At 31.6% G+C, this 15,249-nt stretch overlaps 1 protein-coding gene across 1 annotated transcript; it reads left to right on the top strand.

The window, feature by feature from the left end:
• Nucleotides 1–523: 523 nt before the first annotated feature.
• Nucleotides 524–14,894, top strand: LOC134693603 (retinal homeobox protein Rx1-like). Its single transcript, XM_063554446.1, has 4 exons — nucleotides 524–964; nucleotides 2,923–3,110; nucleotides 12,781–13,012; nucleotides 13,385–14,894. The coding sequence occupies exons 1-4, from the start codon at nucleotides 817–819 to the stop codon at nucleotides 13,648–13,650; spliced, it is 834 nt and encodes a 277-aa protein (XP_063410516.1). The 5' UTR covers nucleotides 524–816; the 3' UTR covers nucleotides 13,651–14,894.
• Nucleotides 14,895–15,249: the final 355 nt, after the last annotated feature.

Genomic DNA, 15,249 nt, shown 5'->3' with positions numbered 1-15,249 from the left:
TCATTCTACAGATTTCTAGGGCTTTTTTATCAAATGGATTACAGTATTTTATGATTGGGGAGGGATACGTTATTAGATATGTAAACTTTCGTGCAGAAATTGATCACAAGTAATTATTTGTAATAATAATTACGACCCCATTGTGACCAACAGTAAATTGCTTGTGATATTTGGCTAGATGACACTTATCTTCTAGACAATCAGAGAATTAGATATTTTTTTAAATCTGACTTTTAAAGATGTCCCACAACGCTAAAATTACTAAGCCGTAATTAATTCAAAAATAACAAACTGCGAATCAGCGTCAAAGATTTTTCTAATAATATTAGACAGGGGAAGAATTAAATACCATTACTTAACATGTGACAAAATTAGTGTATCGTCTAAGAAAATATTGTGCCATATCATTATAATTCTAAAGATTTAAAGATTGAAAATGATCCGATTTAGAGGCGGATCCCTTCTTAATCTGCCCTCGTTCTAGACTCGGCAGGGATCCGCGGTTATAACTAAATGCCGCTCATTAGTACAGCACAAAGATTACAAAGCTCCATTCGTTTATAACAATCAAAATTTAGCGGATAATGTTAACTTGTAACATGTCTAATCGTTAAAATATAATTAGGATCTCATAAACATTTTCAGATTAGTCAAAACCGAACGGCGTAGGATGGACGAAATTTTTATCTAGAAATGTGTAAATTTTGTGGATGATTTATATAGAAGAATCCGTAAAAATATAATATTAAAAAAAACCGTACTATTTAGTTTCATTTAATATACTTATTGAAGAAAAATTGGAAACAGATATCAATTATGTGCGAAAACGAACTGTCTTTGTTGAAAAACGAAATGAAACCTCAACGTCCGAAAAGTTTAAATGTAGCACCAACCGGACAAGTATGCTCAGACGATGAAGAGATCGATGTTGTTGATGGGTCTGATTCTGAAGATGACACTGCAGGTAATCTCATATTTTAAACTTTTCTTCGTCTTCTCCATGTCAAAGAGACTAGAGTTGTTTTCTGTTGCTATCATTTGTTTTGAATTGGTCGACAGACTTCTTCAAAATAGAGCTCTATGCTATTCTTCGAAAGACTCTTTAAAAAAAAGCAATAAAAAACAGGTTTTACTCTTTTAATAAAAGAAAAAAATGCATTCCTAATTAAATATGGGATTTTTTTTAAATTTATAGTAAACACGCGCTCAATTGCTTTTCGTTTTTGGCTTTAAATAAACTCATCATAGATACCAGGACTAAATTTTGATTATACGCCAGACGCGCGTTTCGTCTACAAAAGACTCATCAGTGTCGCTCGAATCCAAAAAAGTTAAATAGGCCAAATAAAGTACGAAGTTGAAGAACATTGAGGACCAAAATTCCTAAAAGTTTTGCCAAAGCACGTGTCGTGCGCGCGGATATAAGTACCATATACAAATACTTTTCAGCAACCGTAGAACTCTGTTACCAAGTTCTAGTTTAGAAGACCAATTTTTAAGCATAAAATAACATTATATATTTCGTGCCAGCAAACATCATAATAAATGTTTACCCTTAAATTTATGTTTATTGGGAAAATAAAACTTTTAAAAAGGTTAAATGCTTATTATTTTTCTTCTTGTATTGTTCAGTTATTTCTATATCGTTAAATTTTAATATAACAAACTGAAGGTGACTAATATATAAGAAAGATTAAATATAAAAATAATTTACAAGTATATTACTCATTCGTGTTAATCTTCAGGGTCATCTTGCAGTTAATTTGTCCTTAATTTAGGGAAAATGGTCTATCATTGCAATCCCTATTCGCAATTTCTATCTTACGAGCCTCAGATATATAGTCTGACGAAGAAAGAAATTAATAAATATTTAGCGTGTTCAATCCTTTAAAAAAGATGTGTAAACAGACTTTATAAGTGTGCAGTGTCCTTTATTTTTTTTGTGGTACACTTCAAAAATACATTTTTTTCTATCTTTCATATATCTTTCCCCTTGATTAGGTTTTTTAAAAACGAATACAAACTTACATTTCTAACAATTGAAACTTAAAATATATAACCGCCTTTTTAGACTAAGTGTATTGCAGGTTTTTTTTGGGCATTAAATCGACAACCAAACCATGGGAAAAATTTACCAAACTATATCTAAAGGGCAAGCATAATAGCAGGAATATGACAAGCTCTGCATCTTCCAGAGTCTATAAAGCATGCGAATAAATTAAAAGAAACAATAAAAAAAAAATATCTGCCAACAACACACATGCAGACCCTAACATGTATCTCTTAACACACAATTAAGGTATATATAGGATTTTTTTTCGGAGACAAGTACCTGTGGATCAACATTAAGATATGATACGATTTGGACTGGTATACATACATATTAAATGGAATAACACTAGTTTTTGTTACATATATATAGATCTCAACCCTGCAACTTTTTTTCTCGATCAGTTGACTCACAAAACATAGATTGACGTTTGACAAACAAAATCAAATCACGAAAAAATCACTTAAAGCCCCCAATGAGATATTATACTGAATATGCTTGTTAATGTCGAGAGCATACTAGAACTTAAAGCTAGCTGCTGATAAAATTATCTTATTCCTTTTGTGTTATTAGGAGCCTGATGGGAGGGGGGTCTCATCACGATTCACGAGTTGATTTTTTGTCAATCACAATTCACAGAAAATAAATTTCCATGATCACATATCACTAATATATATATATAAAAAAAAATATGTAGAAAAACAGATCACGATAGCGAAAATGCGCCGATCACGAAGAACGAAAATAACCAATCATACCCCTCTGTATTGACATGTTATTTTTTTCTCTACTTTGAACATTTTTTATAATTTCATGAATATAAGTGTTAAATGTGAACATATATATAAACAGTTGCGTTATTTTTTCTGCAGACTCTCCTGGTTTTGAATACGGACCTGACGGTGTTTCATCTCCCAAAAAGCAAAGAAGAAATAGAACCACATTTACAGCTGAACAACTCCGAGAACTTGAAGCTATCTTCCAACATACCCACTACCCAGATTGTACGCTTAGAGAACAGATAGCCGACAAAGTTGACCTAACAGAAGCCAGAGTTCAGGTATGTCAGAGACTCTTCTTACGTTACTACGTGTACGGAAGCAGCCATTTAATTTCAAAACGGGGAAGGGGTATTGTGTTTTTTCTGAGTCAGAATTTTATTTTGCACAATGCGGGAAAATTTCCATTTAAGTTTTTCGACGCCATCAATTATTTTTTTTCGTTTAAAATCTGACACTACAAGGTTTAGGGAAAATCTGGATTAATAATATATTTGTGTATATCGTCTGCTTGACCAGAGAATACTTTTTTTATCAGGTTTTTTTTTTATCAAATTTGAGATCAGAATATTTTTTTAGGAAAAAAAACATAACCCCCTCCCTCTTTTGAAGTTAATATCATTTTGGTAAAATACAAATTATTCAAATCGTAAAACCGGGAAACAGTTTGCTCTTACTGTGCTTGCAATGAAATGTTTGCTGAGTTTTTAGTATAAACCAGACTAAGGTATTGTAAAAAAAAGTTAAAATGCTTAATTTTGGAAATCTATTGAGCCATGGCTTACATGCCGTATAGGTGTTAGGTTATGGGTATACGATACAGTTTTGAACCTGTATTTACAAGTTCAAATTGCATATAGACTATTTTACCTGATTAAATCAAATATGTAATAAAAAATGTACCTTTATTTGCTACTTTTTGAGTAAAATGAGGTCGAAATTTTGTATACTTGCTCAATATTCAGATTTGTGGCCGTATTTTCTTTCTCGAAAGAAAGACATAACTTTTTTGTTTTAGACAATACACACAAATTGTTTTTTGTTAAATAATCGGTAACTTCTGTATTTTATAAGTATCATTAAAAATTATGCAATTTTTATTCAGAAATAACTCATATTTATCAAATGTTCACGAATAGAGGAAAAAACGTCAAAATTAAAAAAAATGCGCTATTTACAGTTTTATAAAATTTGGGTCACATAATCTCCTTGCAAAATGAAACAAATTGCCGTTTTAAAAAATAAGGGTCCATTAACTCGTTTTCAAATTAAATAAATTTGAATGAAAAAAATCAGTCGAAAAATGCATCTTTTGCCGATATGTCATTGTTCCAAGTGACGGGCGTAAATTGTAGGTTTGATTGCTTTGATTATTGTTTGGTTAACGTCCAGTGGAAAATATTTCATGCATGTTCAGGACGAGAACAAGTTAACAATAAATACAATAAGCAGGTTTTGCAATAGAGGCAGGGCATTCGCGATGATGGTCGGGAAAATTTTAACTGTATATATATACTTGTTCTAAAAACTTATTGTAAGAATCAAACTTGTCTTACGCCTAGTATGTGATCAATATACCACTCAGAGCCCTAAAAGGTAACTTTGTTAATTTTCTTTCAGACGTGTTGTCTCCCAACTTGTACATAAACATTATTTCCAACTCAAAACTAAAAAAAAACACCGAAAACCCATGCAAGCGTTAAGTAACACGAATATAAGATCTAAATGATTTCAAGATTTAGCTTTTTTAAATCTATTGCCGTTTGAATAATAAAATGTCAGTTGTTTGCATTTAAATTTCGAGAAAAATTATAACGGAATTAGGGAACATGGAACCGGTCTGACTACAGCCAGCCCCAACTATCAACTTGCGTTTAAAGACGCAAGTGGATACTCGGGGCTGGCTTTACTCAGAAGACTGTTACGGAACCTGAATTTTGTTATTTTTGTTTTGCCGAATCAAGTGCCCATGTATATTTTCAGCCTTCGTTAACTTCCTAATGCTTCATTCCGATGTTGCTGTCCGTCATGAGGGACTAAATAACCACTTTTTTACATTCCATACAAACAAACTATTTTCTGTATGATTTTCAGCGTCTGCTTGTATTGTGCTTTACCCCCTAATTGTATCCGTATTCTCATCCAAATAAATTTCAATTTTGTCCGAGCGGTGTTTTTGATGACCATTTTAAAACGAATTAATAGTTGTAAAATTCCCCGGTTTTTTTCACACATCATCCTAAGCTTCTACAAATTAGATTTCTACTTTCAAAACAAAATTTCATGGTAGTATCTGATCTTTGTGTATTATATTGCCAAAAAACAGACCCTATTTATGTAGCAAAAGCTTTCTACATTCCAATAAATAACTTAAAATTGTCATTTTAACAATTTTGTAAAACTGCTATATTTTTGGGCCAAAAAGGTGTCTTACAGGACCTACTTATTTGTCGCTGTGTTGAAGAGCCAATGGGGGCCTTTATGTTGTTTTATGCAAGTTTGTCGTGTTAAAGTACTGATAAAATCTAAGCTCAAAGACTTTATTTATTATAGTATGAATTGAGTTTCTTGTTGACAGCATATTCGTTGAATTTTGAAGTAGACTTTTTTTTTAACAAACTGTCAGCATTCCTTAAGGAACGAAAAGTGCACATCTCCTTGTCGATCTCTTCTTATATTCACATGTGTCGGAGTCAGACAGTTGTTAAAATTAAGAAGATCAAGAAGAAAGATAATCTGATTTCACATTCAGTTTTATTAATGATAATATTTCCATTAACAATTAATCCAAACTTTTTAGATTTGGTTTTACTTATACATGTTTATCTACCAGAGCTAGAAATTAATGAAACAACAGACACGGCTTCTTCCGCCGCGTATTTAGACTTATAACCCGAATTTTACATAAGCACCAATGTACTATCTTCACCTGCATATATGGGATATACATTTTCCAACTCATTCTTTAGTCAAGAGCTTGCAGCTACCACTCAGACTTTATAAAATATCACCAGTGTCTGAGCAGAAAGGCTATGAACCAGGGTTATGTCAAAGAACGTCTCGTCCTTTTTCTAAAAACGTTCATCGGAAGGTACCAAGATCTTGTTGATAGATATTCCGTATCAAATTCTCAAACAATACACGATGTTCTTGAAGTATAAATTCTAGGTACTGAAGTTTGTTTATCATCTGAACCATGTGTTATTGTGTTATTTTTATTTGTTTTTGTATATTATTTTTCCTTACTGTTAATGTTGATACCATACTGTTGGCGTGACTCGGTGCAATGGTGATCAATGGTAATAATTGTATTATTCATTTATTTTTTTATTTTTGCGCACGTACTTTGTAATATGAGTGTATATGCCATTTTTGTATTTTTGTTGTTGAAACAGTTGTTTTGTTTTAGTGATTAAGATTATTTTAATGCAATGCTTACTGTTGTGCCCAAACTTTTGACATCTTTACCTATTATGTCTGGGTTTTTTTTTGCTCACAAATTGTTGTCAATAGAATGGAATCCTTTGCGACTTTCATATAAGTGAGATGTGTAGATATCTAAAATAAAGAAACAGGTTTGATCCTACATTTTCTACAAAAGGAAATAATTAAATGTTCCTTTCAAGACAAGAAAATAACAGTTGTTTTACATTCGTTTGATGTGTTTGAAATTTTTATTTCGTCACTTGATAAAGACCTTCCGTTTTGAATTTTCGTTGACGTTCTGTATGTTTGTTATTATACTTTTTGATAATCTCTAGAATAAGTTTATTGAAAGGATTGACAACATTATATAGATCACATCGAAACTTACGGGCTCTATAAACGACATAAATTATATTGTTTCCATTTCTTTCACCCTTGCATTCTCAACAGCGGGAGTATTTAGGTTTTTAGTTGTGAGAGCCACTCTATATGTGTGGCTGTTGTGAGAGCCACTATATATTTGTGGCTGTTGTGAAAGCCACTATATATATATGTGGCTTTGTTGTTTTCTTTGGCTTGTTGATTGCTATCGCATTGACGTATACAAAAGCTTACAATTTCTTTCTTTCGAATCATAATCATGTTTTTTAATCGTTAAGAAAATGAAGCAGGTGACCAAAATATGAAATCAAATAATTTTCTGGTCATTTCGGACAAACGACCATTCAATTATATCTAATTAGTTGTAATTGAGACGCACTAATAAGCCATAATTATAGGGAATATTCACGGTATCAACATCTGTATAGAAGACAATTTAAGGAGACATTCGGTATGGTTAATTGATTAAATCACTAAAGATACAAATAGCCAAAGGGATACTAGATCATAAATGTGTACTTTTAACGATTTTTCAGAAAGAAATACTTTTGATGGACGAAGCGATTTATTTACAATAAGATGTGCAGGGAGTTTTGAAATAGTCAACCTAAGAGAGAACATTAAAATTTATATAACTGAATAGTGATACCTCAATATGAGAATTCAAAAATAAATTAAAGTATATGACTAAGCGAAGATGCGAGATAAATTTCAGTGAAAGACAGAAACCTAACATTTTGTAAAGTAAGTAAGCCCTTTATAGCTTGTTGTTCGGTGTGAGCCAAGGCTCCGTGTTGAAGGCCGTACTTTAACCTATAATGGTTTACTTTTTAAATTGTTATTTGGATGGAGAGTTGTCTCATTGGCACTCACACCACATCTTCCTATATCTAAGTAAGTAAGTAAGTAAAGTAAGTAAGTAAGTAAGTAAGTAAGTAAGTAAGTAAGTAAGTAAGTAAGTAAGTAAGTAAGTAAGTAAGTAAGTAAGTAAGTAAGTAAGTAAGTAAGTAAGTAAGTAAGTAAGTAAGTAAGTAAGTAAGTAAGTAAGTAAGTAAGTAAGTAAGTAAGTAAGTAAGTAAGTAAGTAAGTAAGTAAGTAAGTAAGTAAGTAAGTAAGTAAGTAAGTAAGTAAAACTTTATTTGGATTCGGCATGGACAAACAGTACAAACATCAGCTTTTTACCGAATATAAAAACATATGCAATATCAAATAAAACAAGGCATGCAACATATAAAATAGCTTTATAAAAAGCAACACCAAATATTAATTCTAAGCAATAGCATATTCATGTATCTTGCGAAATATGAATTTAAAAAAAAAAATTAATTGCAGTTTAAAAATATATTTTTATAATATAAATTACATGAGGTCTTTAAAATAAGATTAGCATGTATATATCTATACTTTGTTCTCATTCAAAATGTCAGAGTCGGATAAACCTGTAGATTTCCTAATTAAAATGAACTTTCAAGATAGATTAATAGTATACTGCCATCTTGGATTGTACAATCACAGTACAAAATCGGTCTAGTTATTTGCCCAAATCTGCAAATGTGGAGACATACTTGCAATTTAATGGTTATATTATTTATTTATATAAAGAAAACTTAATGATTAATTGTATTAGTCAAACTACTCAAACAAGTATCTTTTTTTTTTGGTTTTTTAGAAACATTTTTTTCAAATGAGCCATTTGAGGGGAGATAACTCTTTTAGTAAAAAACATACTCGACAAATTAAGAAATTTAAAAAAAAAATTCTTGTAGCAAGAAAAACAAAATTCGGTGACACTATTTTTTCTTTTTCTTTTCTTTAAAAAAAACCAAACATATTATAAAACCTATCTTATCACAAGTTATTTTAAAATTCTATCTCATATAGAATTCTTTTTATGCACTTAAATGTTTTTCTTCATGAACAATCTAACCGAATTTAGGCATTTTTAAACGACCTCATAGCTTGAAAAAAGCAAGGTGATTCACACTTTTTATTATATTTTTGAAAAAAACATAGTAAAATCTTCATTTTGGCAAATTATAAGAAATTTTGTCTCAAAAAGATATATACTTAATGATCTACCTTGAACCATCCATTGCCGGTATGTGTACTGATTGATACGTTATCTCTTAGCTGTTATTGGCTTTTGGTTGACTTCGGTAGCTGCAAGTGCTCTTTGATTAAAACTATGTGTCGTATGTCTTCATGTGGTTTTTTTTCCTGCTTCATGTCGATCTGATGAGTTTAGTAAGTTCCAACCGATTTTAACAATTTGTGCCAATGAAGTGCGGTTACAACACTTTATGGAAGTTTATTCGTCGCTCACCGTGAGACATGTTTTACCCCCCCCCCCCCCCCACACACACATTATGTATGTGCATATACCTATGGTCATGAGCCTATCATTGGCATGCAAATACGGATTTTTGTGTTATTAAAATTTGCTGTTACTAAATATTACTAAATATTAGAAATTATTATAAATTAAGGAATGTATCTCCCTCATGCAAAGCTCTGATTCCTTTCACGGATTTAGCTATACTTGTTGTACCTTTTGGAATATAGCCGTCTTCATCTTTTATATAAGCTTTGGATTTCACATATTTTGGCCACGAGCATCACTGAAGAGACATGCATTGTCAAAATGCGCATCTTGTGCAAGAAAATTGGTACCGTTAATTTTATTAGTTGTTTTCGTTGGCTGCTGTGTGTTATATCAATTTTATCATTAACGATGCCGTTGGGTTTTTTCTATTGAAACTGTTTTCATGATATTTAAAGTTTTTCAAATCAGGGTCTATTATGGATGATTACCATTTGCAAATTTTCACGATTTCAATAAAACAACGTATTAAAATTAGAAAAATTAATTTGATGACACATACATTTTAAAATTTCATTTCTCCTAAGAAACATAAAATGTAACTAAAACCCGAATTAATCAGCTTAAACCATCGAAAACATAAAACCCAATAAACTCGTTTTAGAAATTTTCTTCAAATTTCAGCATTTTATTATTGTGGTTTTTAAGCGGATTAGTTACAGTTGCCATTGTCCTCGCATCTTGTTTGTTATATTTCAATCAGAGGAAATAATTGCTACAAATGATCACAACTGTTGACAAATAATAAAAGCTGTCGGATTTTAAACATGTTTTGTCTGCAATTGGTTTCCCGCTGTGTCGGTAGTCCGATGATGAAAATGCAAGCTGTCTTTCCCGAAGCCATCGCTATGATCAACTAATTAGTGGCCGATTATCGCGTCAAGTGGCCATGATCTAATAGACCAGTACTATTAAAATTTAATGCTATTCTTCTTTTTAAGTCCACAAAACTATTTATCAATGTTCATAGGATTTTTTTTCAATAAATAATTTAATCCCGGTACAATGTTAACAAGACTGATATAAACATTCCTTTTATCAAGGAATTTTACGAAACTTGGCAAATTAATCTGTTTTGAATACAAAACCATTCGGTACATTAAGTGTTAAAAAAAATTCTCGGTGTCTCTTTCGCTTCCTTATGATAAATGTGGTGAATGTTTAAGTGTTAATATATGACGAAATAGCGTCACATGAGTTGCTGGATTTGAAATATCCACTATTTATTAAAATCTTTCCACAGAGAAAGATAAGATGACCTTAGCACTGTATGCAAATGATACGACCATATTATTCTTTCTCGACTAGACATAAAGGTCCGTTAGTAAGACCACAACTCTTGTCAAAGTTGTACGTTCTGTCAGAAATGTTCTTGAGGGTTTAATACTACGCGTAGTTAGTCTTTCAAAACGACAGGATTTGATTATTTGGATAACTATGATGATATTGATGATTGTTTATTTTTAAATACAAATATCTTGAGACGAAAAACCTTTTTCTGATAAATGCTGTGAATAAAAGTGCTATTAAGCGTCAGTATTAAATAAACAGTAAATATTCGCCCTTTTCTAATCAATGAGGCAAAAATGCGCTTTACACGGAGTTTTTTTTTAAGTGTTACCCTTATCCGCCCATGGCGGAAAAAAGCAGTGAGAAAAGGAAGTAAGTTGTCTGTCAGAACGTCCGTCTGTACGTACGTCCCAAAACTAGTTCCCGTTATCTAACTTTAGTTGGCCCCAATCAATTGTTATGATACTTATACACAATGTTTATGCGGCATCATCTTTGTTCCATGGACAAATTTTCCATATATTTTTCTTTATTCTGATAATTTTCCATCGATGCTGTTTATGATGATAAGTAAAAGAGTCATGTTTAACGACAATATAAAGTAATTTCCCCCCCGTAACTTTCGTTACGGAAGCATGAGTTCAAAAAGTCAATAATGAACTTCAAAATCATGAGCTGTAGCAAATAGCTAAACCAATCAATATAAAGCAGGATAGAAAACAAAAACAATACAATATTCATTTGTGATACCAGGAACAGAGTTTGTTGAGAAGTGCATTTTACTGCAATTGCAGACGACTTGACACGTGCACTGCTGAAGTCTTTGATTTTATAGAAGTTTTAAGATTCTGACACACGCTATAAGACCTCGAATATAGATTTAGAACAAATAATCCGGTACTATTATGTTAATCGCGAAAAAAAAGAACCGTAGTATAATAAGATTATGTTTCACACATTCATAATAGTAACAAGCTTAATAAAATGCTAATTAGACAAATCTATTGGATTATAGAAATAAGTCTCTATATTTGAATTGTTGCCATAAACATACACTTGTAGAACATGAAATGATGCATTTGAGCAATTACCTAATCCTGAAGCATTTCCGTAATGTAAGAGAATTCGTCGAATACAGAAATTTATCACTCAGCGTTCTACTAAATTTACTATTTTTTCCAGTTTGATTATAGTGTCTTTTTTCAAGTCACTCAGAGAGAATATGCACGGAGCACACCAGATCTGACTGATAGTAGAACACGGCGATTGTCTTTTTGTGTATGTGGTTACGTTTTAAAAACACCACAAAATTAATGCATACATAAATAAAAAGACCACTGGAAAAAAGTAAAAAATTAAAAAATCTCGTGAAAATAAAATGAAAAAAGCATGAAAGCAAAACGAAAAAAGTGTATTTTGAAATTGCAATACATCCATTTCTGCAAAGCCGAAAATGACCATTTGACTGACAATAACATCAGCACATGTACAAGCTCTATTTCAATTCCTACAAGTCTCGACATTTATTTAAACTTTTGGAAGATAATGAGTATTATCGGATTTTATTTTTAATACTTTAATCCTATACATACGTTTTATAAAGGTTAAGATTTGTATCATTAAAATATGGGCTTAGGAACTGAACGGATATTTTCCTATAGTAATAAGATTTACAAAATATTGCAATGTATTAATTCAAAAATTACTCTATGAATTAAATTTTAATTCTACATAATTTATAGATTTAATCTGTGATTTTGTAAAGTAATTCACCAATTATTATAGGATCAGAACGTTAAAAGGATAATTAGCCTTTCTAAATAGCTTACATTAAATTTCACGTAATCACTTGTTTTGGTTTCTCTAGCGGTCTATAGGGTCAACTCGATTTTCGATATCAGTCTATGACTGGATACATACACACAGGCACACACACACCAGGCGTGTGTACATACAGTTATCTAGAAATTCCCTAAAAATTTCCCAAATTCAAGAGGAGTTTGTCGTCGAAGAACTATATATACCATGTGTTTTTACTGAAAGGATAAAAAAAATATTAAGGAATAATCGTAATCTTAATAATTTATATAAAAAAAATCTATAATGGAACCAAAATAAATGGAAATCTTAAAGATTGTAGCATCTAGAAAAATAGTCTATGCAAAGACAAAATTGATCTGAAAAATGCATGAATTTTTCTGGGGCAAATATATTTTTAAGATAAAAAATAATCTGAAATTGTGTAGAAAAGTGAGATACGTTTGTGCCTTGTCTTTACATTAATATACGAAGACGTGGAATGTGTGTCAATTAGACAATTAACTGTCCATCCAAGTCATAATTTGTAAAAGTAAGCCATTAGTTTGTTATCTCAATATTATTTTCTTCATATACATTTGTTAGTTTAGCAGGGAGATTTATTTAGCACGGTATACATTCATGCTTATAACTAATAAATATGCTTTATTTTACAGGTGTGGTTTCAAAACAGAAGAGCAAAATGGAGGAAACAAGAAAAGAACATAGTGCGCATGTTCGACGTCTGGCGTCATAGACTTGATCATTACCCAATGGTTCCACATCCTTTTGGTCTTGGACCATCAGCTTTTTCATCGGTGCGATCTACAATGTTCCCATGGGCACCCCGACTTCCGATGGGCTTCCCTCCAGTCCTTCCATTTGCAGGAATGATCAACCCATACAAAGGTATGTAAACAATTAATCTGACACTATAAAGGGTAACTGTACGTTAGAACATGCACCAATGTGTTGCTTTTTGTGTTAAAAAAACCACCCAATGAGTGATAAAGATAGTGAGTGACAATCTAATTAAAAAACGATCTCTCGATTTGTACTTATTCTTAGCCTGGCTTTTACTCACATTTTGAAATGTAAAGTGGGGAACTTTCTTTCAAAACAAACAATGTAAGGAAGTCGGATTTTGACACTTAACATACCAATGCCTCAATAAGTCATGTACGGGAGTAGATATGGGTTGATTACTCACCAAAACTTTCAAAATATTTCATACAAATTTACCCAGCATGCTAGAAATCAATTATTGTTTTGCTTTTTCAGCTGTTGATATTCCACCACTGCCACCAAAGTTAGGAGCTGATCAGTCTCCAATGTCTCCAATGAGTCATTATGGTACCTATGCTAGAGACTATTTACAACGAATAACTAGAGAGGCAAACGAAAAATATGAGAAAGAATTAGCTGGTCGTCGGAATAATTCACCTTCACCCCTGGTCAGACATCATTCCACATCATCGAAGTCGTCGACAATTTCATCTCCAGCATCGTCGGAATCAACTACAGTCAGGCGATCGTCCTCACGATGAAACATATTTTGTTTTTGTTTTTCTATCTGAAAGTGCGAAAACAATTCCGTCCCTTTGAAAAAAAAATGTTATTTCTTTTAAATGATAGAGTAAAAAGATGTTTTTATTCCATATCACAGCTAAGCAATTGTAAAATAGTTTAGCGTGTTGAGTTCCGGATGAAAAACCTCCATAAACGACATGCACACACACACACACATTTAGGGGCGGAAACTACCAACATTACATTTTAAACTAGCAATATATCAACCACGTTTAGTGTTCAAACGCTTAAAGCTACAGCAAAAACATAAAATCGTTAATCAATGCATTCCGTGGTGAAACATTAACCCTTGCCTTGAAACCACGACATTTGATCGTTCTTCATCCATAGCTTTACTATCATTCAGGTATTGCACTTTTTATTGAATTGCATGTCTGTACTTTTAATTAAAGTAAGTTTAGTAATCTCAGTAATCTTCAGTATGAATTCTGGAAATGTAAGCACATTTCTTCTAACATACACCCCTGATATAAATCTAAAATATCTGTTTAAAGAGGTTTAACTGTTTCGTAATACACTCATACACTTTTTAAAAGTGATTGAAAGTGTTTTTTTCTTCTTTTTCATTGTTGTTCCTTTTTGCGATAGTTTATCTCTTTCAAAATGAACATTGAAGCACAACGCCTAAATTAAGTTTTTTTGATAAAATTCCGTAGCACTGTACATGCCTTTATATTTGTAAGCACAAGTGTACTATCATTATTTCAAGGTGAAGAATGTCAAATTGTTCATCTTTCCTATAGTGAGATCGTGAAAATTTAACAATATTATATTTTAAACACAGTTTTTTTCATAACGTTAACATGAACTGGTATGAACTGGTGTTTTTAGTTGAAAAAACAAAAATCTTATAAAATTGTCAGATTGTGTTTTGTCTATAATAATAGAAATGCCATATTTAGCAATTGTACTACTTTATTTATGTATAAACATTAGTGTCCGTTTGCTATTTTCTTTGCACGTAAAATGTCAACATTTTGGAACAGACATTTATGTTGAATAAGATCAAGTAAAGAGAAAGGCAAAGAAGTAGTTTTTTTATGGGATTACAAAGCTCACATGTTTTTTTTGTTATTTTCTTTACCATACATTTACTATGTACTATGAGTGCTTCATATTCAGTGTTTTATTGTACATATATATGTTAACTATATACACATGTAATTATTTGATGTTGATTAATAAATAAGTTTCAAACTGATATTGTCAATCATACAAAAAAGAAGTGCTATTATTGCCATTGAGACAACTGTCTACAAGAGACCAAATCACACACAAATTGACAACTTTAGGTCACCGTACGGCATTCAACAATGAGCAAAGCCCATACCGCATAGTCAGCTAAAATTAAACATGCAACGAAATGACAAATTTAAAACAATTCAAACGAGAAAATTAACGGCCTAATTTATGTACAAAAAATGATAGAAAAACAAATATGTAACACATCAACAAAAGACGACCAATCAATTACAGGCTCCTCAGTGACTTGGGGCAGGCATATAAATAACGTCCTTGCAACAACTATAATAATTAAAAATCATGCATATAGGACT

This window comes from Mytilus trossulus, chromosome 12 (genome assembly GCF_036588685.1).
Source record: "Mytilus trossulus isolate FHL-02 chromosome 12, PNRI_Mtr1.1.1.hap1, whole genome shotgun sequence".
Taxonomy (NCBI): domain Eukaryota; kingdom Metazoa; phylum Mollusca; class Bivalvia; order Mytilida; family Mytilidae; genus Mytilus; species Mytilus trossulus.
The sequence above is the reverse complement of the archived record's forward strand: the minus strand, read 5'-3'. Positions and strand labels throughout refer to the sequence as shown.

Excerpts from the sequence above, each read along its gene's own strand:
- LOC134693603 (XM_063554446.1), top strand. The coding sequence starts at position 817 with ATGTGCGAAAACGAACTGTCTTTGTTGAAAAACGAAATGAAACCTCAA. Across the intron at positions 965-2,922 it reads TTCTGAAGATGACACTGCAG|ACTCTCCTGGTTTTGAATAC; the intron begins GTAATCTCATAT and ends TTTTTTCTGCAG. Across the intron at positions 13,013-13,384 it reads AATGATCAACCCATACAAAG|CTGTTGATATTCCACCACTG; the intron begins GTATGTAAACAA and ends TTGCTTTTTCAG.